The 26,949-nt window shown below is 46.1% G+C and overlaps 1 protein-coding gene across 2 annotated transcripts in view; it reads right to left on the reverse strand.

Moving 5' to 3' along the window:
- Positions 1-2,472: 2,472 nt before the first annotated feature.
- The window catches only part of mvb12ba (multivesicular body subunit 12Ba), a 46,772-nt gene continuing 22,295 nt past the window's right edge, over positions 2,473-26,949 (reverse strand). For both annotated transcript variants that reach the window (XM_029648182.2, XM_029648180.2), the window contains exons 4-10: positions 25,571-25,667; positions 24,574-24,703; positions 24,144-24,287; positions 15,960-16,054; positions 11,060-11,115; positions 10,735-10,794; positions 2,473-8,254 (exon numbers count right to left, since the gene is read on the reverse strand). In XM_029648182.2, the coding sequence (XP_029504042.1) occupies positions 8,168-8,254; positions 10,735-10,794; positions 11,060-11,115; positions 15,960-16,054; positions 24,144-24,287; positions 24,574-24,703; positions 25,571-25,667 (669 nt within the window). In that variant the 3' untranslated portion in view covers positions 2,473-8,167. The remainder of the gene's footprint in view (positions 8,255-10,734; positions 10,795-11,059; positions 11,116-15,959; positions 16,055-24,143; positions 24,288-24,573; positions 24,704-25,570; positions 25,668-26,949) is intronic.

Here is a 26,949-nt window from a genome sequence, read left to right on the forward strand (position 1 = left end):
CTCATGGCTTGGTTTTTGCTCTGACAGGCACTGTCAACTGTGGGATCTTATATAGACAGGTGTGTGTGCCTTTCCAAATCATGTCCAATCAATTGAATTTAGCACAAGTGGACTCTAATCAATTGCATTTACCACAGTTGGACTCAAGGATGATCAGTGGAAACAGGATGCACCTGAGCTAAATTTAGAGTCTCATAGCAAAGGGCCTGAATACTTATGCAAATAAGGTATGTTATTTTTTATATATATATATATATATATATGCGAAAATGTCTAAACCTGTTTTTACTTTGTCATTTTGGGGTATTGTGTGTAGATTAAATTTGTTTAAAGAAAACTCAGTAATCAAATTTGAGAATAAAGCTGTAATGTAACAAAATGGAAAAAGTCAAGGGGTCTGAAAACTTTCCAAAAGACACTGTATATTTTTTTCAAACTATCCCTTTTAAAAATTTGAACTGAGACTCATTGATATGACGTTGCCACGCGTTACACTGCAGATAAACAGCCACGGTGCTAAACGTCGCAGCGATAGATATCTGCATGGACCTGCTTCATCCAGCTGCAGCATGATAGCAGTGGGACAAACACAAAACAGTAGAGACGTTTGGCCTCACACTTCGCCCTCTTAGTTGTGGAAGCTGGCCAGATATTACCGTTTTACTTTGTGCAATGCTGACTTTTTCATTAATAACTGATAGCTGTTGGCTCCTGTGCCCCTTGAACCGTCAGCGTCTCCATGTTGGCAGCCCTAGTTTCCCTTGTGGATGCTCAGCCCTTTACGGAGCACATCTGGCTCTGATGAAAGGAGAAAGACGGCTATAAAATGTCCAGAACGCATAGCACCTCCAAGGGTGTGCAGTGTCAGCACACCTGTCGTGAGACCTTCTCTTTTCAATTGGCCATATCCTGGCCACTCTTTCCTGCAAATGTATGGACAGCCCTGCTCTAAACTAAGAATGGCATTACCTCGAATGATCTCAGGTATCATGACTCAATAACCTCTCAGGGGTTTCATCAATTAAAATCATTGGATGTCACTGAAAGACACACAGAATACCAGCCTGAAGGTTTTAAACATTCATACAATTACTTATTTTCTATGCTGTTGATGTTTTCTCCATTAGTACTTGTCCAACTATGTCAGTCAAAAGTTAGTTATTAAACTTTTGATGGAGAAAGGATGCCATCTTCCATGACAGTGGCTCAGAGGAACTCCACCTGCTGGCCCTCAACCGTCGTTTCAGACAACACGCCACTTCATCACGGATCCCTCTCACTTTCTGAGCAACAACCTGGTCCTGAGGGAGCGTCACCCGGCAACAACGTGGTCCTGAGGGAGCGTCACCCGGCAACAACCTGGTCCTGAGGGAGCGTCACCCGGCAACAACGTGGTCCTGAGGGAGCGTCACCCGGCAACAACGTGGTCCTGAGGGAGCGTCACCCGGCAACAACGTGGTCCTGAGGGAGCGTCACCCGGCAACAACGTGGTCCTGAGGGAGTAAAAAAAAACAAGCCAGAAACAACCTTCCCCAAAACCTGACCCCTTCCATCGCACCCCCAACCATCAAACAACCACCCTCCTCGGGGGGTAGTTAGGGAGGCAGGTTCCCCAGGAGTCTGTGCGATGGCCGCTCCTTTGATCTCACCAGAAAGGAATCCATTTGTTTTCCTGCTCCGGCCACTTAAATGACATTCGCAAGGCAACGCCGGAGCCTGGCCGGTCATCTCTCCTCAACATCTGCCCATCAGAGGGAGGGATCAGCTCACACCTTGCGTCATCACAACCCAATCGTCCTAATCGGCCTCACATGGCCACCAGCAGAAACCTTGAGGATGAAAGGGGGAGATTTTTTTTTTACCTAAATGGGACCCTTCTGGTTAAATAGTAGGGAACAAGATTTAAAAGTGAGATGCCATTTTGTATTTTGTAGTTAGTTTTGATATCCGTTGCTCCAAGTTCAGTTTGACGACATTGAGACAACTTTCACACTGTATTTTAAAGCTGCAATCTGCAGTTCAAACAATAACGCAGTCAAACCACCACTGTTTTGGTAAAAAAGCTAAGGAATGGGGCTGGAGAAAAAGTAACCACTCAAATTCATAGAGAGAGCACTGGATGCAAGGGCTGATGCAATGACCGACCAACCATGATATCAAAATTATAGTTTAAACCATGTTTTTAAAATGAAACAAGTGTCACAATGTACAATGTGGTGCAAGGTGTAATCCGATGTAGTTGAATTGAAATCTTTATTCCAATACCCTTTTCTCTCTAGAAGTGTACGAAATACCACAACACCCCCATGATGCATTACAGAACCATACCTCTCAGGCTGCATACATAATGTGCTGGGGCAGGTTGTACCTGGTCGTCTGACAAAAATACTGTCACAACACTGGATATAATTGTAATCTTACTGTTAAATTTAGTCAACATATCTCTTGTTTTAAAATCAGAGACAAATCAGCCACCATTTTAAAAGTTTTATTCAAAATGTGTTAATACAGACAAACAAACAAACAAGCACACTGATTTGTCAATATTAAAAGACAATGTTAAATAAATTAATACAAATGATACAATTACTTTTCTTTATAATTAGTTATCATTTTGAAGAGATCCACTGACTTGACATTGACTAAAGTAATCCATGGTACCATTACACTTAACCCAGTACGCTGGCATACAAGCAACATGCAAAAGTCTGCCTGACAAACTTCCATGTCATTTCCATGGGACCCTAGTCCATTCTCTGCAGAAACTCATATCGGATAAGATGAAAGAAGATTTATATTTTGTGACAAAAAAACAAAAATGGAGAGGAATCAGAAGTCAGACAACAGAGGTCTTGACAGGTATATGGCATCATGACAGGCACTCCGCGTTTCTGATTAAATGTCTTAATAAAGATGGTAAATATCTCATTAAAAAAATGGGATTATAAGTAGTCTATATCCAGGGAAAGGACAAATTGCTTCGTTACAGGTACCATTTGGTGACAGTGGGCTGTGCGTGCCAGATTTCTCTGTTGCCGACACATCTTGAGAGGAAAGTAACTTGTGGGTTTTGAAGTAGCTAGTTAAGAGGTCTCTCTCTGTTGTTTTACTAGTCGCCATTAAAACGACTGGGGTGGTACCGAGATGAGAGAACCCGCATGTTTGCACACTGCCGGATAACTAATGATTGAGGGAGCAAACCGACCACCAAAAAAAATAAAAAATAAAAATAACATTTATAGAATGGAAGGAAGTAATGAAGAGCAGTGGGTTGAAATTGAAATCAAATGTAGGATGCTTCTGAGAAACAGTCAATAAAAAGGTTGGTCCTGTGGATTTAGTCACCAGTAGTTTGGTTGGTACTCTGTGTGTAATCACACACAAACAAATACACTTCAATGACACACAGGGTAAACATTTTAACATACGACTGCCATAATAATAGGTCCATATCGATTTGAACTGTTTGATCCCTAACAGATTAGGTTTTGCAACTGGGATACAAGGTTGGTCTTTTAAAGACCGACTTTGGTCATATAAAAAACAAAAATAAAAACTGGTCTAACATCACGTCTTTATCAATTTTCAAACAGAAATTGGGTGTGCCTTTGGTGGTTCATCGACGTGACATTCTGGTCAAGGAGCGCCGCGACAGACTTAGTTAGCAACTCCTCCAGACGTAGCTAGCTCGTTATCTTAGCTAGCCACTCGTAGTTAGTAACTCCTCCAGACGTAGCTAGTTCGTTATCTAAGCTAGCCACTCGTAGTTAGTAACTCCTCCAGACGTAGCTAGCTCGTTATCGAAGCTAGCCACTCGTAGTTAGTAACTCCTCCAGACGTAGCTAGCTCGTTATCGAAGCTAGCCACTCGTAGTTTGTCAGTAACTCCTCCAGTATGTGTTGACATCGTTTAACAGGATTTGTTTTTGGACGGAAGCTGTTGAGATCCGTACCTTTCTGTAGCCAAATATCTTATTTGTCCATTTTGTTTAAGCAGTAAATTACCTTGTATGATCGTGCATTGATCAGTTATACAGTTTAAACATGTTTTTTTGTTGTTGCTTTTTTTTTAGGTCCAAAATCGACCTTTTAAAACATCAGTTATCACCAACAGGATCCTCAGAGCCATAATGAATTCACAAGCATTTACAAATTAAGAGTTCCCAGGAAGACAAACAAAACATCAAATCGTACAGGCTCTACCTCCGGTAGTACAGAGCTTCACGTTGTTTGGGTGGTTCGATTGTTAGTTAACACTAAAATATACATTTGAGGATTTAACTAATAATATAAACGGTGGAAGCTTCTCGTCGTCAACTTAAGTTTTGTTTAATGGTGGGATGACAATCATTCAAAGTAGAATAACCCAAACTCCATCCAGGAGAGAAGAGTTGCAAATCAAAACAACATTTAAAAATCTACAAATCCCAGTTGAGCTACAGCTGGTTGAACAGTATCTCATAGCTGGAAGGAATCCGCGGCTGTCTTAAAAAAAGGAGTCCATGTTGAAAACAATACAGGACTGAACTTGATCTCACATTAAAATGTTAATACACAGACAAATCATATTAGTTAACAATGTATTTTTTATCATGACCATCTGAAGATATTTACACGCCACAGTTCAGATGTAGAAGTACAGGTTACCATGATGCAGGCAGAACAAAACAAGCTGTAACGTGGGAGCATTTTACAAGCATCGTTTTTGAATGGACGTTTGGTCTAGTTGAACTAGCTAAACTACTTAGCATGATCACAATATATAGGCAGTGCAATAACACAATCCATCTTTTTTTTTTTTTTTACATTGATTTGACCTTTTTTTTGTGATTTTCTGAAAAATACAACACTGAAATGTATTGGTCAATTATTCTGGGGAGAAAAGGGGCAGAATAATCCTCAGACCTTAAATGAGCAATTAGACAAAGAGAAAATAAAGGGCTGTTTTCCCCCCAAAGGGCACCAAGAGCTGCTCTGAGGAAATAACTTCTGCCAAGCATAGAAAGATCAATTAAATTATGTTGAAACTGGATGCTTAAAAACTACAGCGATAGAATACATCAGTACCAGGAATGCTAGAAAATAAAAAAGGTTCTCCAGAGTTGACATGATTTTCTAGGCAGTGTTTAAAAAGCTTATGTCGAAAAGGAGCAACTCTGGATGCCATTTAAGACAAATACTGTTGTAGAAAAAAAAAACATTCTCAATATTAATACCATCAATATCAAGCATGAGTGGGTAAAAGAATATCAAGCATGTGTGGGTAAAAGAATATCAAGCATGTGTGGGTAAAAGAATATCAAGCATGTGTGGGTAAAAGAATATCAAGCATGTGTGGGTAAAAGAATATCAAGCATGTGTGGGTAAAAGAATATCAAGCAACTACAACAAACTGAAAGTCATATCAATGAGTGGTTTGATCACAGTTGGTTGTAGCACAGTTGAGGCATTAAGACAAAAACAAACAAAAAGAGACTAAAGTGTTTGAAAAAACACTATCGCAGAAGATGTGTGTTTCCTGATAGTTTGGAGTGTGTAAGGTGTTCAACAGAGAGAGAACGTTTTTGAAACCGGAAGGTACTAAACTGAACACAGCTTTCAGTTGTTCCCTGTTGTAAAACATTTTTGATATGGTGAACACAACCCCAAGGTTTAGAGGGAATTGTGTAAGAGTTTGGAGAAAACTGAGGAGATGGGGGTGTTATTAGTTATAGCCCCCCCCCCCCCGTATGCCAATGGACAGGCAAAACATCAGGAACACTTTATTAAATTACGATTACTCGTTTTTGAAAATACCCCCAAAAAAGCAGACCGTTTAGAAGACCACACATATAAGCTTTATGCGTGAAACAAAAGACCGTTTACTTGAGCCCAAATTATTAAGTGTGTTCTTCTTGATACAAGAACATCCCATTTAGTTCAAAACACAATATTATACACATAATTAAAACACTTAAAAATCTAATTTTGTTCATTATTAAGAAAACGAAAGTGGCAAATGAATACTATCACAATGCTGGCCATTGTAACCTGACTAGAGAAAGACAGGGCTCTCATTGGTAACTGGCTCCTTCAAAACAAAACAGTACGTTTCTGTCAAACTCATTCCAGCGAGAAATAGAAAATACAGCTTTTAAAAGATAAGAAATACTAAAACCATGACAAAAGACTGAGTAAACAGAAACTGGTAACAGATGCAAACATCTGGCTTTGAAAAAAAAAATGAAAAAAAAAAAAAACACAACAAAATAAAGTGGTGTGTTGTCCAGCTAACGGCAGGACCTTTCTGACTGTAACAGTCCATTTACTAGTGGTTCTGATTTTAATCCAGGGAGTGTCTCAGACCAGAAAGCACATCGATGTAGTCGTTGAAACGTGACACAAACAGCCGAGGCAAAGAGTAAGAACAACTGAAATGACTTAAAGAATGACGAGAGAAAAGAACAACCTCAAAGCATTTGGTGAACTGTCCAAATCAATATTGTCGGGGGACATTTCTTTTACAGTAACATGTAAGCTGGCTCCTCTTCCTGGGCTTACATCTAGTGTACAGGGAGGTGGTTGGGGACTGTAGTCAACGACTGGCTAAGCTGCTCTTTAATGCAGAAATATCCACAGACGACCAATGGAACGAAGGCGAGACCAGTGGGTTACGCACTGCTTATATCCAATAGGGTATTATAGAGCACGGTTTGTTCCAACCATCCCAAGTCTCTGTGGGTGCTTTAAAGTTTCCCCAAACGAGGGATGGATCAAATGTGCATTTCTAGACTAAACTGGTGCCTCTGCCATTATGGTTCATGGGTTGAATGGGCAAGCCTTGCTCTCTCTCTCTCCTCCCTTAACCACCAAGGGTCCAAAATCACACAACCATCAGGTTCACAGGTCTTTCCATCCTGAATGCACAGCGGAGCTCGTCTCGATCACACGTCTGTGAAAGCCTTAATGCATCAACGGGTCCCTTTTTCCCATGGATCGTTCCCCTCCTCAAATAAGCAGTACTGAACTTTAAAAACAAAGAAGAAGAAGAAACGACTGGGCAACCAAAGGACTTCTGTTTGTTCATTTTTTTCTTCTTTTTCCAAAAGAAAAAAGGACCATCCATTTGGACAGTGGACCAAGCTGTCCCAATGACCTTATTGTTTTGTTTGGTAGGAGTGGAGGGAGGAGTAGTGGGAGGTGTGGAGGGATGCAGACAAGGAGGAGTGGAGGGAGACGAGGAGGGAGGAGTGGCGGGAGGGAGGCAGACAAGGAGGAGTGGAGGGAGGGAGGAGGGAGGGAGGGAGGCGAGGAGGCGGGGAGGAGTGGAGGGAGGCAGACAAGGAGGAGTAGAGGGAGGCGGGGAGGAGTGGAGAGAGGGAGGCGGGGAGGAGTGGAGAGAGGGAGGCAGACAAGGAGGAGTGGAGAGAGGGAGGCAGACAAGGAGGAGTGGAGAGAGGGAGGCGGGGAGGAGTGGAGGGAGGCAGACAAGGAGGAGTGGAGAGAGGGAGGCGGGGAGGAGTGGAGAGAGGGAGGCGGGGAGGAGTGGAGGGAGGCAGACAAGGAGGAGTGGAGAGAGGGAGGCGGGGAGGAGTGGAGAGAGGGAGAGGAGTGGAGGCAGGCAGGCCAAAGGGAGAGAGGGAGACCTAGTTTCCTCTGTCGCTCTCTCTCTCTGGCTTGGTTTGTGTGGGATGGTTCTCAGTAGTAGTAGTAGTAGTAGTAGTAGTAGTGTGAGTCTCTCCTCCTCTCCTGCTGGAGGACTGGGGGAGGCTCAGACCTCTCTGTAGGGGAGGAGGGAGAGGCTCAGACCTCTCTGTAGGGGAAGAGGGAGAGGCTCAGATCTCTCTGTAGGGGAGGAGGGAGAGGCTCAGATCTCTCTGTAGGGGAGGAGGGAGAGGCTCAGATCTCTCTGTAGGGGAGGAGGGAGAGGCTCAGATCTCTCTGTAGGGGAGGAGGGAGAGGCTCAGGTCTCTGTAGGGGAGGAGGGAGAAGGAGGGAGAGGCTCAGGTCTCTGTAGGGGAGGAGGGAGAAGGAGGGAGAGGCTCAGGTCTCTCTGGAGGGGAAGAGGGAGAGGCTCAGGTCTCTCTGGAGGGGAAGAGGGAGAGGCTCAGGTCTCTCTGGAGGGGAGGCTCAGATCTGTGTGGGACTGGGGGGGGGGGGCTCAGAACTGTGTGGGACTGGGGGGGGGCTCAGGCCTCAGAGCCCAGGGAGATCCGTGTGGGACTGGGGGGAAGCCTCGCTGCTGCGCTGTGCTCTGTGCGGAAACTATACTCGTACTGAGAGAAAAAGTAGATGGAGAGAGATGGAAAGAAAGATAACATGTCATCAACTATCATCAGGACAACATTAAATAAATGTATAAAGCATATTTAGTGCGTTTGTTTAACACACCGTTGAAAACTGTTAGGGCCACCCATTAGTCTCACGCAGTTACCCGTCTCTGACTGGACTTTTGGTCAAAGTACTCCCCCTTGTGGCGAAAATCAGCACAAATTCTATCCACCACAAAAATACAATGTCGTTCCCCACTGATAGATGCTTGAGGTCTGGAATCAAATCGAACTCATTTAAATCCAAACAAATGCTTATTAAAATGTTGAATTAAGAGAGCTCAATAGTGTTTTGGGTTAAGAGAGGACTGCCAACAGTGTGTTGCAATACCTGAACGACCCCCCCCAAAAAGATCTATTACAACAAACTGAAGAGATTACATTCCAAGTTTAAAATGAAATAATTTCAGTTGATTTGCTGTGTGGTAAGAAAGCAGGGCACTAGGTGATGCTGTGTGACTACTAGTTGACAGATCTCCTCCATACCACAGGACTAAGGTTCACCAACCAATTCATGGCTTCAACAAAGCATCTTGTAGTCGTCTTAACCCTGACCCTTTATTTATTACCTTACTGAAACTAACCCTTGTCTCAACTGAGACTCGCCTGGTCCGGTCTATCGTCTCAACTGAGACTCGCCTGGTCCGGTCTATCGTCTCAACTGAGACTCGCCTGGTCCGGTCTATCGTCTCAACTGAGACTCAACTGGTCCGGTCTATCGTCTCAACTGAGACTCAACTGGTCCGGTCTATCGTCTCAACTGAGACTCACCTGGTCCGGTCTATAGTCTCAACTGAGACTCACCTGGTCCGATGGGTATGTGGTTGAGACAATATTGTTTCTCTGCCATGTTCATTCGCCGACATTCCAGGTTGTTCCCCTTTCCATCATCTCCCTCATCCCTCGTCCATCATCTCCCTCATCCATCATCTCCCTCTCTCCCTCATCCCTCGTCCATCCTTTCCCTCATCCCTCGTCCATCCTCTCCCTCGTCCATCATCTCCCTCATCCATCCTGTCCATCATCTCCCTCACCCCTCGTCCATCATCTCCCTCACCCCTCGTCCATCATCCCTCGTCCATCATCTCCCTCACCCCTCGTCCATCATCCCTCGTCCATCATCTCCCTCACCCCTCGTCCATCATCCCCCTCGTCCATCATCTCCCTCACCCCTCGTCCATCATCTCCCTCGTCCATCATCTCCCTCGCCCATCATCTCCCTCGCCCATCATCTCCCTCGCCCATCATCTCCCTCGCCCATCATCTCCCTCGCCCATCATCTCCCTCGCCCATCATCTCCCTCGCCCATCATCTCCCTCGCCCATCATCTCCCTCGCCCATCATCTCCCTCGCCCATCATCTCCCTCGCCCATCATCTCCCTCGTCCATCATCTCCCTCGCCCATCATCTCCCTCGTCCATCATCTCCCTCATCCCTCGTCCATCATCTCCCTCATCCCTCGTCCATCATCTCCCTCATCCCTCGTCCATCATCTCCAGTTGCAGCCCCCCACAGGATGAAGACGTCAACTCAAATTGTGGGCTAATCAACACTTAAAAGAGACACCAATTACTTATGTTCGCAGGTTCCTCTAGTCATTGGGGAAATGGGAGCCTAATGGCTGGAACCGACACCATCCGAAGCAATGAGGGGAGAAAAGCATGTAGCACCAGTCCCCCCCCTGCTGTATATGATTACAGGATCCATTCTCATTACTGGATCATGCCTTTTCATTTACTCAACAGGTCTTCCTCTTAGTTACTGTATGCAACCCTTCCACAGGACAAACAGCACAGTTTGAGTAGAGAGTAGAGGGCGAAATAGGTACAATTACAGGCCTCTAGTGGACAGTTGGAGAAATACAGCGACACAACATTGCTGAAAATGCTGCCTTCACAAAGCACTAACAAATAAGCTATGCACCTCCTCTCCATACTAATTGAACTCATTTTCTCTGGGTTCCTTCCATTCCACTGATCATGTGGATTAGACACTACGACTTACTGTGAGCCCTCGCACACTAGGTAGGGGCAACGTCTGCTCGTTTATTATTATTATTTTTTAAAGAGGGACAAACACACCCTTGGCAATGCTCAGTGCTCTGACAGAGAGAGGCTTGGGTGTGGTTTAATTCAGAGAGGGCTCATCTCTGCCTGGAAAAGCCCCTCTAAACTCCACGTGTAAACCCCCTTTTACATAATCACCCTGCCTCTATCAAAATGCTAGAACCCGTTTTGAAGGCAGTCGATGACGTCATATGTCAGTGAACATGGCGGTGTGAGTTTAGCCTGGTCCCCAGGCTCCGGTTTTGTGGAGTCTTGCCAACTCCTATGGTGTTCGGCATGACAACGACCACAGGAGTTGGCAAGACGGCACAAACAGATCTGGAACCAGGCCAGTACGAGTTAGCCCGGGGTGAGACTCACCTCTTTCTCAATCTCCGTCAGCGACTTGATCGTGATGCCCATCAGATCCACCTGCTGCAGCTGCAATACAGATGGCCGACAGGACAGGAAGTTGACAGGCTGAGCGAGCATGTTGAATGCATGGAACACAGACTTCTTCTCTCAGTCTGTGCCTACTCTTCATCAACCAGTTTCACACATACTCCAGCAACAATCTTATCAAGCTGATATCTACATCAGAGGCAAGAATATTGCCCGTTGCATTTAGTTCTCTCTTCACAACTATGATGCTCAAACAGTCAAGATTACATTTTGTTTTCTGAACCAACCCGAAAGACAGACTCACATCATCGGAAGCGCAGGCAAACTTCTCAGAGATCATGAAAGGCACTCCATCCATTGCTGAAAGAGACAAAGAAGACTCATTACGGCCACAAGATACAAATGTCTGGCCTCGAGGTTAGGGCGTTGAGCCAGTCACCGAAAGGTTTCTGGTTTGAAAACCCAGAGCTGACGAGGTAAAAAAAAATCTGTCGCTGTGCCCTTGAGCAAGGCACTTAACCTCAATGGCTCCAGGGGCGCTGTATAATGGTGACCCTGGATGTTACTTCACTCCCTGAGGGTGTATCAGGAGGAGTTGGGATATGCAGAAAATACATTTCCATTATAAACTTGTAACAGGACAAATATAACCAACCCCTAAAAATGATGTATTAACACCTAAAACCCTCGGTCAGAAGGTTCTGTCGAGGCCACTGGGACTGTTGCCTTCTTTGTGCTCAACCTCCCTCAAGTTCCAATACATCTGCAAAGAAACCAAATATATACACTAGATTAAAAAACCTCTATTTAAATCGCTCTTTAGCCCACGAGGACAAATTCCTGGTCTTGAGGCGTGAAGGCTTAGCTATAATGTGGAACCGTGGTGATCGTTCAACAGCAACACAAAAGACTCAGGCCTGCATAGTTTTCTTTGACCAAAGTTTGTTTGACCCCAGTGTATGGCTTTTGGTTCAGCCGAATGAGTACAAAACAGGGTGTGTGTTTAAACTGAAGAAGTCAGACTAAAGTGTTAGTTACAACCTTCCCTCTGCGGTAATGTAGTCTTCACCACATTTAAAATGACAGGCCTTCTGGCCATCAACGATTGCATGTATCACACTTCTGAAATTGAAATCTTATTTAAAATCGTGTACAGAAGACATGGGGTACAGGCCAGGGGTTAGAGGTGAGGATGGGGTACAGGCCAGGGGTTAGAGGTGAGGATGGGGTACAGGCCAGGGGTTAGAGGTGAGGATGGGGTACAGGCCAGGGGTTAGAGGTGAGGATGGGGTACAGGCCAGGGGTTAGAGGTGAGGATGGGGTGAAGGCCAGAGGTTAGAGGTGAGGATGGGGTGAAGGCCAGGGGTTAGAGGTGAGGATGGGGTGAAGGCCAGGGGTTAGAGGTGAGGATGGGGTACAGGCCAGGGGTTAGAGGTTCAGGATGACATGGGGTACAGGCCAGGGGTTAGAGGTGAGGATGGGGTGAAGGCCAGGGGTTAGAGGTGAGGATGGGGTGAAGGCCAGGGGTTAGAGGTGAGGATGGGGTACAGGCCAGGGGTTAGAGGTTCAGGATGACATGGGGTACAGGCCAGGGGTTAGAGGTTCAGGATGACATGGGGTGCAGGCCAGGGGTTAGAGGTGAGGATGGGGTGAAGGCCAGGGGGTTAGAGGTGAGGATGGGGTACAGGCCAGGGGTTAGAGGTTCAGGATGACATGGGGTACAGGCCAGGGGTTAGAGGTTCAGGATGACATGGGGTACAGGCCAGGGGTTAGAGGTGAGGATGGGGTGAAGGCCAGAGGTTAGAGGTGAGGATGGGGTGTAGGCCAGGGGTTAGAGGTGAGGATGGGGTGTAGGCCAAGGGTTAGAGGTTCAGGATGACATGGGGTGTAGGCCAGGGGTTAGAGGTTCAGGATGACATGGGGTGTAGGCCAGGGGTTAGAGGTTCAGGATGACATGGGGTACAGGCCAGGGGTTAGAGGTGAGGATGGGGTACAGGCCAGAGGTTAGAGGTGAGGATGGGGTGTAGGCCAGGGGTTAGAGGTTCAGGATGACATGGGGTGTAGGCCAGGGGTTAGAGGTTCAGGATGACATGGGGTGTAGGCCAGGGGTTAGAGGTTCAGAATGACATGGGGTGTAGGCCAGGGGTTAGAGGTTCAGAATGACATGGGGTACAGGCCAGAGGTTAGAGGTGAGGATGGGGTACAGGCCAGAGGTTAGAGGTGAGGATGGGGTGTAGGCCAGGGGTTAGAGGTTCAGAATGACATGGGGTGAAGGCCAGGGGTTAGAGGTTCAGGATGACATGGGGTACAGGCCAGAGGTTAGAGGTGAGGATGGGGTACAGGCCAGAGGTTAGAGGTGAGGATGGGGTGTAGGCCAGGGGTTAGAGGTTCAGGATGACATGGGGTGTAGGCCAGGGGTTAGAGGTTCAGGATGACATGGGGTGTAGGCCAGGGGTTAGAGGTTCAGGATGACATGGGGTGAAGGCCAGGGGTTAGAGGTTCAGGATGACATGGGGTGAAGGCCAGGGGTTAGAGGTCAGGATGGGGTGCAGGCCAGGGGTTAGAGGTGAGGATGGGGTGAAGGCCAGGGGTTAGAGGTTCAGGATGACATGGGGTACAGGCCAGGGGTTAGAGGTGAGGATGGGGTGAAGGCCAGGGGTTAGAGGTGAGGATGGGGTGAAGACAGAGAGAGAATTCTCCAATGAAAGAGCCTAAATGCATTCAACAATCCCTTTTAAACCTGTTGACACGTGACAAGCTGGCACAGGTTAATTCGTATGACGTTACTCCTCCAATATAATACAAAATGTAAATAAATCTCATCCAAACAAAAACAGATTTGTCCTTCAACCTCCTTGTCTAGTGCCTCGTCCTTCCTAACTAACCTTAAAACTCCGTAGGGCATAGAACCCACCCCTTTCAGATCAACGAAGGAGAGGAGACAAGGAAGGAAGGCCGCTTCCTTCAAGCAGAGCATTAGAAGCTCATTAATAACTTACTTAAATAACCCGCAGAAGATCTTTTAAGGGACATTAGGATGATGAATCTTTATAAATGGTCTTTAAATGGCTTGGATGTGGAGGGCATAATTTCATCTGGCTGTAATTAGCTGGGGATGTATAGCACGGCCACACTCCTCCATGGGATGGGATGGATGGACAGTATGTCGCCGTCTCCTCAGGCCATGTGTTGCAACAGGGGTAGGGCTTCAAAATTCCATTAACTTTTCCACGGTTTTCCAGAAATTCGGGTTGGAAGAAAACTGAAATGATGAGAATAAGGAAGGAATATAGAAATTTTCCAACCCAAACCAGGACTTCTGGTAAACCAGAATTTTGGGAAAGTAAGTAGAATTTTGCAACCCGAAACAGGGGGTTATGGGAGATGTAGTGAGGGCCAATGGGGCATACTGAACTGAAGGTGATGGAGACCTGTTGTGTCATGTAGCTTGTTGACTACTTGTGCTCTTTGACCTAATAAAGTGTAAAACCAAGAGGAGGATTTGAGAAGAGGAGTCTGGGGATGTGTTTGGATAATAAGCTTAGAGCCCACGGTGCCTCAAATGTATACTTCTTCTATGTCATTTGTTTATATTCCTCCATTCGAAATGATCCCAAATATCCGGATGGATTTGACTGGAAACCTCAACTGTCAAAAGGCGATCATTTTCACTGTGTAAATAGTGAACTAAAACTAGTGTGTCGAAAGGATGAAACTCAATTTTAAAAAAGAGCAAAAAATAAATAATGGGAGGAAATGAAAAGTAGAGAAGAAGAAAAGTCCTTTCCATAATCAGTGAGCCAGGCATCATCTGGAACTATTAAGCGTATTCCACACAGAGTGACGAGGGGGGGGGATCAATCGTCTAAGCGTATTAATAAAATATCCTAAATTACACAAGTCATAAATCCTGGGGAAAATGAAGCGCACCCTCGTCTGTCACTGCTATTTTAGCTTTAGAGACGTCACCAGGAGGGGGGTGAGCTCTCGATAAGGCTGAACGGCAAAGAGATGAATATGTAAATTACACTGAGCATTTACAAGCCTCGAATACCCTTCCCCCTTCCTCCCCTCAAAAGACAACTTCTGTCTGAGGCTTTTCCGCTTCTCATTGTAACCCCCCCCCCCCCCACCACCTCATGTTTAATTCATTCGGGGACTCACCTGTCAGTTTCAGCCTCTAATGCTGCAGGGGTGTCATTACTGCGACCTCCGTCAAGGAGCCAGCGTGGGTTTTAATTGGAAAGCGACGCTGAGTTCTCGAGCTACAATTATTAGGGGCAAATTATAAAATATTTTTTTTTTAAAGGGCAGGTGCAACTCCTTAAAATGGCTGATATCTGATATTTGTTTCAGCGGCTATCCAAAAAGGGGACCGGCGCCGGCACCCGACTGACGGTTATGACTCGTCTTAAATTGGTTACTGAACTTCTCTCCCGACCGACATCGCGTCCGTTCAAACAACGTGGGAGTAATGAAAGAGATCCGTCGAAACAAACTGATGTCTACTGCAGTGTTGATGAGTGGCGCGGTCATTGGTTGGTTGGTTTCGCAGCCTTTCTCAACTGTGCAGGGGGGGGGTCACCCGGAGTTTAGAGAACAGAAGGAAAACTTTTGGGTAAAACTCAAAAATGTCCTGCTTTACCCAAAGGTGTTTCCTACACTCAACTCAGTTAGCTACCACAGGTGACTTCAGAGTAAACTGAGGGAATACACTCCTTAAGGGTTAGCTACCACAGGTGACTTCAGAGTAAACTGAGGTACACTCCTTAAGGGTTAGCTACCACAGGTGACTTCAGAGTAAACTGAGGGAATACACTCCTTAAGGGGTAGCTACCACAGGTGACTTCAGAGTAAACTGAGGTACACTCCTTAAGGGGTAGCTACCACAGGTGACTTCAGAGTAAACTGAGGGAATACACTCCTTAAGGGTTAGCTACCACAGGTGACTTCAGAGTAAACTGAGGGAATACACTCCTTAAGGGGTAGCTACCACAGGTGACTTCAGAGTAAACTGAGGGAATACACTCCTTAAGGGGTAGCTACCACAGGTGACTTCAGAGTAAACTGAGGGATAACACTAAATTCAAAATGAATATTATGCAATGGCTGAAGGGGAAAAAAACAACAACAACAACAAACAAACATTGAATATATTCCAGAAGATTTTTTGCAATTGGGAAGAAACATAGACAGTAGCTCACCTGATATGGCGTACAGGTTGGAGTTCTGGTGTTCAAAATCTGGTCTAGTAGTGGTTTGCCTTTTGAAACTGGCGGGGAGTGTCATGGATATATGTCTGTAGGGGACAAACAGATTTTTAAAAAGCCATGTTTAGTAAAGAAATATATATATATATATATATAAAGATATAGATATATAGATAGATAGATCTATATAGAGAGAGAGATTTTACAGACAAAAATCAGGTAGAAGCGATTGATACCAAAACAAGACTTTGACACTTCCTCGTCGCCCCAAAACAGTCAGTGATATTTACAAACAGACGTCTGGTTCTCTCTCTCGGGTTTATTCTGCCATGATGGGGGTCGACCTTTTAACCTCATTCAATTCCATCAGCGTGTGGATACGCTCCTCTTAGACAGGACAGCGGAGGATTTTTTTTATTAAAAAAAGGTTGACGACAATCGTTAATCTAGGCATTGGGCCACGGACAGCTTTAATGAAGATCTCCTTTCCAGCTCATCTTCAAAAAGGTTGACTGAGGAAGTGGAGGGGAATTATGTCGGTGATAGGATTCCGATGGCGGGTGTGATATTTCAAACACAGATTGACCTGACAGATATTGTTTGGGTGCTCTTTCTGAGTATGCCTGCCTTTGGCCACACTAGACAAAACATCCATCAATATGCAGAAATTAATGCAGTAAATAAGCTGCTTTTGGAGAGGTCTACTCTCTCGGACCAGGACGACCAACGTACTCAGGAGTTGCGTCTAGAGTCAAAATCAGAAACCAGAACAGTCGCTTTTGATCAAAATGAAAAGCTTTTGAATAGTGTATAGCAGGGCTCTCCAACCCTGTTCCCAGAGAGCTACCGCTAATGTAGGTTTTTGCTCCAACCCCCCAGCTGAAACTAACCAGTTTATCAAACAGTTCATTATTAGAAATCAGGTGTGCTAGATTAGAGATGGAGCGAACATCTACAGCTCTCAGTTTCCCGATAGCGATGGAATTTATAGGCCTTACGAGTGTTTTAACGATGCAGCTTTCCTTACAACGGCTTTCCTGAAACACCACGCAGAGAGAACGTCCGCTAAGTGCGTTGAGAGAACGTCCGCTAAGTGCGTTGGGAGAACGTCCGCTAAGTGCGTTGGGAGAACGTCCGCTAAGTGCGTTGGGAGAACGTCCGCTAAGTGCGTTGGGAGAACGTCCGCTAAGTGCGTTGAGAGAACGTCCGCTAAGTGCGTTGAGAGAACGTCCGCTAAGTGCGTTGAGAGAACGTCCGCTAAGTGCGTTGGGAGAACGTCCGCTAAGTGCGTTGGGAGAACGTCCGCTAAGTGCGTTGGGAGAACGTCCGCTAAGTGCGTTGGGAGAACGTTCGCTAAGTGCGTTGGGAGAACGTTCGCTAAGTGCGTTGGGAGAACGTTCGCTAAGTGCGTTGGGAGCATAGTGTTGATACTGCCGGGATCTAAATAAAAAAGGCACTGCTCACGGATCAGATTTTGCCGTTCAAATCTTACCTTGACATTTATAATTATAATAATTACAGACAGCCTACAATTAGCAAAACAGAACTCAATTGAATGAACAAGAAATGTATTTAAATATTTAATTATATAGGCCTATACTGTAGGCTATTTATCTTGAATAAACAGCCTTTTTTCCCCCCACTTGTTTAACAATTGCAAAGACATTGGCAACTTTGTATTTGTAGTCAACTTCACTGTGAAATTATCGGTGGTCACAGAGACAGATAAACACATTAATTATATGTTTAGCGGAGATCTTCTGTGTATAAAGTCACGCAGTAGGTTAAAAAAATAATTAAAAAATCTAACGAAGCACTTAGCTGTTTGAGTGGTATGAGGCAATTAGTAAATAAGCGTTTAAGTGCAAATTTGGTAACAATGTTTTTGGGGGAAACAGCTCATAGATGTAACGATGCTCCTGTGAAGGTTCTTACGACGAACTTAGCCTTAAGATGCCTTTTGGAAACCGAACCCTGGATGGTACGGTAGCTCCCCTGGAACAGGGTTCGAGAGCCCTTCTGCAGAGCCACTTCACAGGCAAGATGTTACACTAACAAGCATCCATGGTCCTTCTGTGGCTGTCAAACTTTTCTCAAATGAAAAACTGCATTTATTAAACTCAGAAAAATCAGCCACATGTCAGAGAAGCTACAAGGCTTTAGACTGGTGACTCAATTGACATATAGGCAATACGTTACTCAGTGAACAAAAGCACAGAAAAACTGACTGCGGTGGTTAGGGATTGGATTACAGTGGCCACTGGAGTTTGGAATCCAATTTATCATCGTTGTGGGGAACAAGATGCCACTCCTCTTGTTTCTCTGCCGAGGTTCTGACTGTGGTGTGCTGAAATGCTTTAGTAAATTACAGAAGAGAACATTGTGGGGAGGCAAGGGAAATGAAACAATTATGCATCGTAACAATCCAGTCTTTTGGAGCGAATTTAAGTAATATTGTCAGGCACACAGAAAAGATGTTTTAATCTTCGCTACCACTTTGTAAGTATGTTGGAGCCAGTGTTGGGGTCAACTAGTGATTCAACTATATTTTGCAGTAGCTTGGTAGTCATTGAACTAAATTAAAATCTAGATACTGTTTACAGTAGTTAATAACTTTTTTTGCCGTGTAGCTAAATACTGTAACTCCACCACTTTCCCCCCCACTACAGCCTAATTCTCACTTAACACTGTTTTAGTTTTTTAATTACACATTCTGTTAACATTTGACATTTCAGATATATATACAGTGCATTCAGGAAGTTCTCAAACCCCTTGACTTTTTACACATTTTGTTACGTTACAGCCTTATTCTAAAATGGATTAAACCCCCCCCCCCCCCCTCAATCTACACACAATATATAATCACAATAGCGTAAGTATTCAGACCCTTTACTCAGTACTTGGAGGACCTTTGGCAGCGATCACAGCCTAGAGTCTTCTTGGAAATGATGCTACAAGCTTGGCACATCTGTATTTGGAGAGTTTCTCCAATTTTTCTCTGCAGATCCTCTCATGCGCTGTCAGGTTGGACGGGGAGTGTCGCTGCAGAGATGTTCGATCGGGTTCAAGTTTGGGCTCTGGCTGGTCCACTCAAGGACATTCAGAGACTTGTCCTGAAGCCACTCCTGCGCTGTCTTGGCTGTGTGCTTAGGGTCATTGTCCAGTTGGAAGATGAACCTTCGCCCCATGTAACTGACAGTTAGACTTACAGGTTATGTCGTTGTCTTTTGTTTGAATTGTTTATGTGTCCGCTGTGCGGGGGAAATGATAATACAAGCGGAACTACGTAGCTAATACTGTTGTAACGGGGATCCTTATTGTAGCAACGCACTTTTGGAGGGAAGGCAATCCTGCGCTGCGTTAGCTAAGTTTTCATGTCATCGGGTGTAGTTCATAAAGGTTGAAGAGTGTATGTTAGGATGAAGTGTGAATTCATGCCAGGAATAATAAGTGTGAAGTTTGATTTCCTCCCTTCTGTAATAAGCAGCCAATGAGGTATTTGTTCCTTTATTCATGTGTTTAATCTGAACCCGTTATAACGCCGGTTAAACTGTTATGTATGTAAGCACTTCAGAGTTATACCAAGCTAATAAGTCACTCGTAAGATAAGGTTGTAAGAGTGTGCTTAACTGTATTTTTCATTTACTTTATAGTTCTCACGGAAGGTGATAATTCTGACTAAAACTACAGAATAAAGCCGCCAGTTAAAATCAAGGAACGGTTGTGCTCGTGGTTACTGAAGGGAGTTACACCCCAATCTGAGGTCCTGAGTGCTCTGGAGCAGGTTTTCATCAAGGATCTCTGTACTTTGCTCCGTTAATCTTTGCCTCGATCCCGACTAGTCTCCCAGTCCCTGCCGCTGAAAAACATCCCCACAGCATGATGCTGCCACCACCATGCTTCACTGTAGGGATGGTGCCAGCTTTCCTTCAGACGTGTCGCTTGGCATACAGGCCAAATAGTTCAATCTTGGTTTCATCAGAACAAAGAATCTTGTTTCTCATGTTCTGAGAGTCCTTTAGGTGCCTTTTGGCAAACACCAAGCAGGCTGTCAATTGTCCTTTACTGAGGAGTGGCTTCCGTCTGGCCACTACCATAAAGGCCTGATTGGTGGAGTGCTGCAGAGATGGGATAACCTTCCAGAAGGACAACCATCTCCACAGAGGAACTATAAAGCACTGTCAGAGTGACCATCGGGTTCTTGGTCACCTCCCTGACCAAGGACAGTCTCCCCCAGTTTGACCGGGTGGCCAGCTCTAGGAAGAGCCTTGGTGGTTCCAATCTTATTCCATTTAAGAATGATGGAGGCCACTTTTCTTGGGGACCCTCAATGCTGCAAAAAAAAATGTTGTTCCCCTTCCCCAGATCTGTGCCTCGACATAATCCTGTCGTTTCGGAGCTCTATGGACAATTTCTTTGACCTCATAGCTTGATTTTTGTTCTGACATGCACTGTCAACTGTGGGACCTTATATAGACAGGTATGTGCCTTTTCAAATCATGTCCAATCAATTGAATTTACTACAGGTGGACTCCAATCAAGTTGTAGAAACATCAAGGTTGATCAATGGAAACATGATGCACCTGAGCTCAATTTCAAGTCTCAGAGCAAGGGGTTATGTAAATAAGGTACACCTTATTCATAATTATTACGTGTCATTTTTACCCAGTTTCTTGATTACGATCGTCTCATTGCTGTAACGTGATCGGGAGAGGTGAAGGTTAAGTCATGCGTTCTCTGAAACATGACCCGCCAAGCTGCGCTTCTTAACACCCCCTCGCTAAACCCGGAAGCCAGCTGCACCAATCTGTCAGTGGAAACACCGTTCAACTGACGACCGGAGTCAGCCTGCAGGCACCCGGCCCGCCACAAGGAGTCGCTAGAGCATGATGAGCCAAGTAAAGCCGACCTGGCCAAACCCTCCCCTAACCCGGACGACGCTGGGCCAATTGTGTGCCGCCCTATAGGACTGCTGTTCATGGCCGGTTGTAACACAGCCTAGGATCGAACCTGGGTCTGTAGCGACGTCTCAAGCACTGCGATGCAATGCCTTAGACCGCGCGCACACTCACTGGCAAAGATGTTCAGCAGGCAGGCAGATGCTGTGAGAAAAATTCTGATCGACAGAGGGAGTAATTTGCATAGGTGGTTTGTTGCGTTTTTGGCGGGGACTAGGAAAAAAAAAAAAAATTCTCCCCCAATTTAATGTAGAGCTAAATGTATATTTTTTTAAAGATTTCAAAAGGTTTAAAAAAAGAACAAAGGAGTTCGAACTGGTTCAGAACGAAATGATTGGTTCCAACCAATCAGAGAGAAGAGGGCTGAAAGAAAAGAGGGAAAGACTCAGGGGAGAGGAGGAAGCAGCTTCCTGTCTCTTTTAGAAATGGCTGAAATGCATTACACAAAAACGCATTTAATTTCACAGGGAAAGTATACTTAAGCAATAAGTCCCGAGGAGGTGTGGTATATGACCAATACATCATAGCTAAGGGATGTTATGCAACACAGAGTACCTGGATACAGCCCTTAGCCGTGGTATATTGGCAAAAAACAAACCCGAGGTGCCTTATTGCTATTATAAACTGGTTACCAACATAATTAGAACAATAAACAAGTGGTTTTACATACCCATGATATATTGTCTCATGTCTTGCAAGCAATAAGCATTCAGGGCTCTGGCTACCGCGTTTATAAATGCTACCAACTATAAATGCTACCAACGCTTAGGATAACGATCCTAATGATCCTGAATCCAGCCCCCCAAAAAATACACAACACTGTTGTTGGCAGCAGTAGGAGGCTACGCTGCCTCTACAGAGCATCCAGTCCAGTGGAGGTTACACGCTAGCCTGGCTGGGGTAGCGCTGCTAGTCCAGTGGAGTTACACGCTAGCCTGGCTGGGGTAGCGCTGCTAGTCCAGTGGAGTTACACGCTAGCCTGGCTGGGGTAGCGCTGCTAATCCAGTGGAGTTACACGCTAGCCTGGCTGGGGTGGCGCTGCTAGTGCAGTGGAGTTAACACGCTAGCCTGGCTGGCGCTGCTAGTGCAGTGGAGTTACACGCTAGCCTGGCTGGGGTAGTCCAGTGGAGTTACACGCTAGCCTGGCTGGGGTGGCGCTGCTAGTGCAGTGGAGTTACACGCTAGCCTGGCTGGGGTGGCGCTGCTAGTGCAGTGGAGTTAACACGCTAGCCTGGCTGGGGTGGCGCTGCTAGTGCAGTGGAGTTACACGCTAGCCTGGCTGGGGTAGTCCAGTGGAGTTACACGCTAGCCTGGCTGGGGTGGCGCTGCTAGTGCAGTGGAGTTACACGCTAGCCTGGCTGGGGTGGCGCTGCTAGTGCAGTGGAGTTACACGCTAGCCTGGCTGGGGTGGCGTTGCTAGTCCAGTGGAGTTACACGCTAGCCTGGCTGGGGTGGCGCTGCTAGTCCAGTGGAGTTACACGCTAGCCTGGCTGGGGTGGCGCTGCTAGTCCAGTGGAGTTACACGCTAGCCTGGCTGGGGTGGCGTTGCTAGTCCAGTAGAGTTACACGCTAGCCTGGCTGGTGTAGTCCAGTGGAGTTACACGCTAGCCTGGCTGGGGTAGCGCTGCTAGTGCAGTGGAGCATTGTCTGAGAACAACAGTGTGAGAGGAATCCCAATGGTCTCTATGCGTTCCTGTGGTTAAGGTTAGGGCCATCCCAAGGATCCCAGATAGCACGGACAGTGGGATCATGGTGTAATGCTTTTTCCTCCGGGGGATATAGCAGAACGTCCATTTATATAGCATGACCTAGTATTACAGAGTTTAAATCTCAAAACAACTATGGTGTTTAAGTCAAATTGATAGTAAAAACTTTATTGGTATAATACATAAAACACACGACAACAAAGTGCAAAGCCGTTGTTGTAAACAAGAAAATAATTACACTAGACTATTTTAACTTAGAGAAAGGCACAAAAAAAATCATTTTTAGGATTTCAAGTGTACATCGTTTTTAATTAAATGTGGAGTTTTGTTACAATAACAGGTTCCATCTGGTTCAGATATTTCAGCACTACTAACAATGCTGGCCCGTTCTCGACACTAAACCACCCTCAGATAGGAGCGCAACTCCAGTGGTTAACCATTGTTAGAGAAAACAAGTCCTGGTGGCAGCCGGGAGAAAACCACACCAAGACGGGTCCTGGTGGCAGTCGGGAGAAAACCACACCAAGACGGGTCCTGGTGGCAGTCGGGAGAAAACCACACCAAGACGGGTCCTGGTGGCAGTCGGGAGAAAACCACACCAAGACGGGTCCTGGTGGCAGTCGGGAGAAAACCACACCAAGACGGGTCCTGGTGGCAGTCGGGAGAAAACCACACCAAGACGGGTCCTGGTGGCAGTCGGGAGAAAACCACACCAAGACGGGTCCTGGTGGCAGTCGGAGAAAACCACACCAAGACGGGTCCTGGTGGCAGTCGGAGAAAACCACACCAAGACGGGTCCTGGTGGCAGTCGGGGAGAAAACCACACCAAGACGGGTCCTGGTGGCAGTCGGAGAAAACCACACCAAGACGGGTCCTGGTGGCAGTCGGGAGAAAACCACACCAAGACGGGTCCTGGTGGCAATCGGGAGAAAACCACACCAAGACGGGTCCTGGTGGCAGTCGGGAGAAAACCACCAAGACGGGTCCTGGTGGCAGTCGGGAGAAGATACATGTACACTTCAGATGTGAAGAAAACTCACTATTCTAGCTGCTGACTAGTATTCCTCTCCTTCTCTTGCAGAAGCTTTAGACACAGTTTCCCTTTGTTTTACTCTTTAGCTGCAGGCTATAGGCAGTTCATTTTCCCCATTCTCTTGAGTAAACTCTGTTTCAACACAACGTGCCTGTTCTTTAACTTACTTGGCTGCAGACTTGAAATAGAAACCACTCTGAATTATGGGAAGTGGAACACACACACACACGCAAGAGGTCCTGAATGAGGCGACAGGTAGCCTAGTGGTTGGAGCATTGAACTAGTAACCGAAAGGTTGCAAGTTCAAATCCCAGAGCTAACAAGGTCAAAATCTGTCGTTCTGCCCCTGAACAAGGCAGTTAACCCACTGTTCCTAGGCAGTCATTGAAAATAAGAATTTGTTCTTAACCGACTTGCCTAGTTAAATAAAAAAGGTAAAATAAAGTAAATAAAATGAGACAATATGGAAAATGTAGCATACTTGGGCAGAGGGGCTGCTGGGGTTGGTGTGGTGTTGGCCGTCGAGTTGATGTTCTGGATGTTATTGGTGGTTGGAGTTGGCGAAGATTCCTGGGCACGCGGGACCTTACCCATGCGATACCAGATCCCCATGTTGTTGAGCTCTCTGGAACACAACCACAGCCTCTTTTAGCATCATCATCCATTTCCTGCATACAGCCGCACCACGTAGACAGACTAGAAGTACAACATTCTGACGCCTGTTCACCTCAACTCATAACCTGTTGAAGGAACTCAAAATTGTGTGAAACCCCAATTTCCCTCCCATTTTATAAGTAAACTAAACCCCATTTCCTGGTGGCTGGCTTACTCAGAAAAACCCTAGCTCTATATCATCTGGCTCTACGATATCTAAAAAGGCAGGGCATGTTAATAACATCACAGCTGCTAACCCTATGAAAGTGTACTGCGGTGGGGCCTGCTTGGACCTGCCCAGGATTCTGATGTCACAGATGGCTGCCTCTGTGGAGTCCCGCGGGATGAACTTGATACACAGCCTCCTCTTCCGGAAGGCCTGCTCCTCTGTGTGTGGCCAGCAGAAAGAGACAGACAGCCAGACAAAGAGGAAGCAGGAGGGTGACAGACAAAGAGAAAATAAAGAGAAAAGAGGAGAGAGAAAGCAGAGAGAGAGAGAGAAGAAAGAAAGAGAGACATGGAGAGAAAAGAGAGAGAAGAGAAGAAAGAAAGAGAGACATGAAGAGAAAAGAGAGAGTCAGTGCACTGTAAAAGGTCTCTGATCATGTTACAGTCTATAAATAATAAAACTAACCATGTCACCAGTATCCTATCTCCCAGAGTCCACAAAGTCTGACTCATAAAAACACATCATTTGCTTTTCACATTTGTAGGGAAATTTTAAATAAAAATCACACATGCTGTTATGTAGCACTGACTACCTTGATGTTTAGTCAGAGAAGCTTAAAATAGACCCGGGAGGTAAAGAAGGAGAGCTGTAGGATATGAGAGGAGAAGGTGAGCTGTAGGATATGAGAGGAGAAGGTGAGCTGTAGGATATGAGAGGAGAAGGAGAGCTGTAGGATATGAGAGGAGAAGGAGAGCTGTAGGATATGAGAGGAGAAGGAGAGCTGTAGGATATGAGAGGAGAAGGTGAGCTGTAGGATATGAGAGGAGAAAGTGAGCTGTAGGATATGAGAGGAGAAGGTGAGCTGTAGGATATGAGAGGAGAAGGTGAGCTGTAGGATATGAGAGGAGAAGGTGAGCTGTAGGATATGAGAGGAGAAGGTGAGCTGTAGGATATGAGAGGAGAAGGAGAGCTGTAGGATATGAGAGGAGAAGGAGAGCTGTGGGATATGAGAGGAGAAGGAGAGCTGTGGGATATGAGAGGAGAAGGAGAGCTGTAGGATATGAGAGGAGAAGATCAGTGCTTACGTGTGTCCACAGTCTCCTGGATGGGAATAAAACCTACAGGCAGAGTGTCCTTGATGTCGATAAGCTTCATGTCCACCAGCACATTACCTAAATGACTCTGCAGAGACAGGCAGCGAGAGAGAGAGAGAGACAGGCAGCGAGAGAGAGAGAGACAGGCAGCGAGAGAGAGAGAGACAGGCAGCGAGAGAGAGAGAGACAGGCAGCGAGAGAGAGAGAGAGAGCAGGCAGCAGAGAGAGAGAGAGACAGGCAGCGAGAGAGAGAGAGACAGGCAGCGAGAGAGAGAGAGACAGGCAGCGAGAGAGAGAGAGACAGGCAGCGAGAGAGAGAGAGACAGGCAGCGAGAGAGAGAGAGACAGGCAGCGAGAGAGAGAGAGACAGGCAGCGAGAGAGAGAGAGAGACAGGCAGCGAGAGAGAGAGAGACAGGCAGCGAGAGAGAGAGAGAGACAGGCAGAGAGAGAGAGAGAGACAGGCAGCGAGAGAGAGAGAGAGACAGGCAGCGAGAGAGAGAGAGAGACAGGCAGCGAGAGAGAGAGAGAGACAGGCAGCGAGAGAGAGAGAGAGACAGGCAGCGAGAGAGAGAGAGAGACAGGCAGCGAGAGAGAGAGACAGGCAGCGAGAGAGAGAGAGACAGGCAGGCAGCGAGAGAGAGACAGGCAGGCAGCGAGAGAGAGAGACAGGCAGGCAGCGAGAGAGAGAGACAGGCAGGCAGCGAGAGAGAGAGACAGGCAGGCAGCGAGAGAGAGACATAGAAACCACATCCACGTTAGCTAATGATCAGTCAACAGTTCATTCCAAAGCCTTGACAGTGGCAGTAGAATGTTTGTGTATGTGGCAGTAGAATGTTTGTGTATGTGGCAGTAGAATGTTTGTGTATGTGGCAGTAGAATGTTTGTGTATGTGGCAGTAGAATGTTTGTGTATGTGCCAGTAGAATGTTTGTGTATGTGCCAGTAGAATGTTTGTGTATGTGCCAGTAGAATGTTTGTGTATGTGCAAGAAGTGTTAGCAGTGTGTGTGGGGGGGGGGGGGGGGGGGGATTCTTCCCTGACAGAGAAGACATCTCCCTACCTCCACAGAGGGTTATAAATCACTAACGCCTGTGGTTCCGTTGCACACTTTGCGGACTAATTTCACAGTATCTGTTTTTGTCACAGACAATTACGCTGCGGGCCGTATTGATTGGCAGACAAAATAGCTTCTGTTGATGGCACGGTCACATCTGATCACACCTCAAACTGGCAGGAAACTAAACGGAAGTTAGTCTGGGCTTGATGGACAGACATGGGAGGGGGGTGTGTGTGTGTGGGGGGGGTAATTGTTTGCTATGTGGCTATTTATTTCAGACTTCAATTGTGTTTCTGTCAAGGATGAATATCAT

Source organism: Oncorhynchus nerka, linkage group LG4 (assembly GCF_034236695.1).
Source record: "Oncorhynchus nerka isolate Pitt River linkage group LG4, Oner_Uvic_2.0, whole genome shotgun sequence".
Classification (NCBI taxonomy): domain Eukaryota; kingdom Metazoa; phylum Chordata; class Actinopteri; order Salmoniformes; family Salmonidae; genus Oncorhynchus; species Oncorhynchus nerka.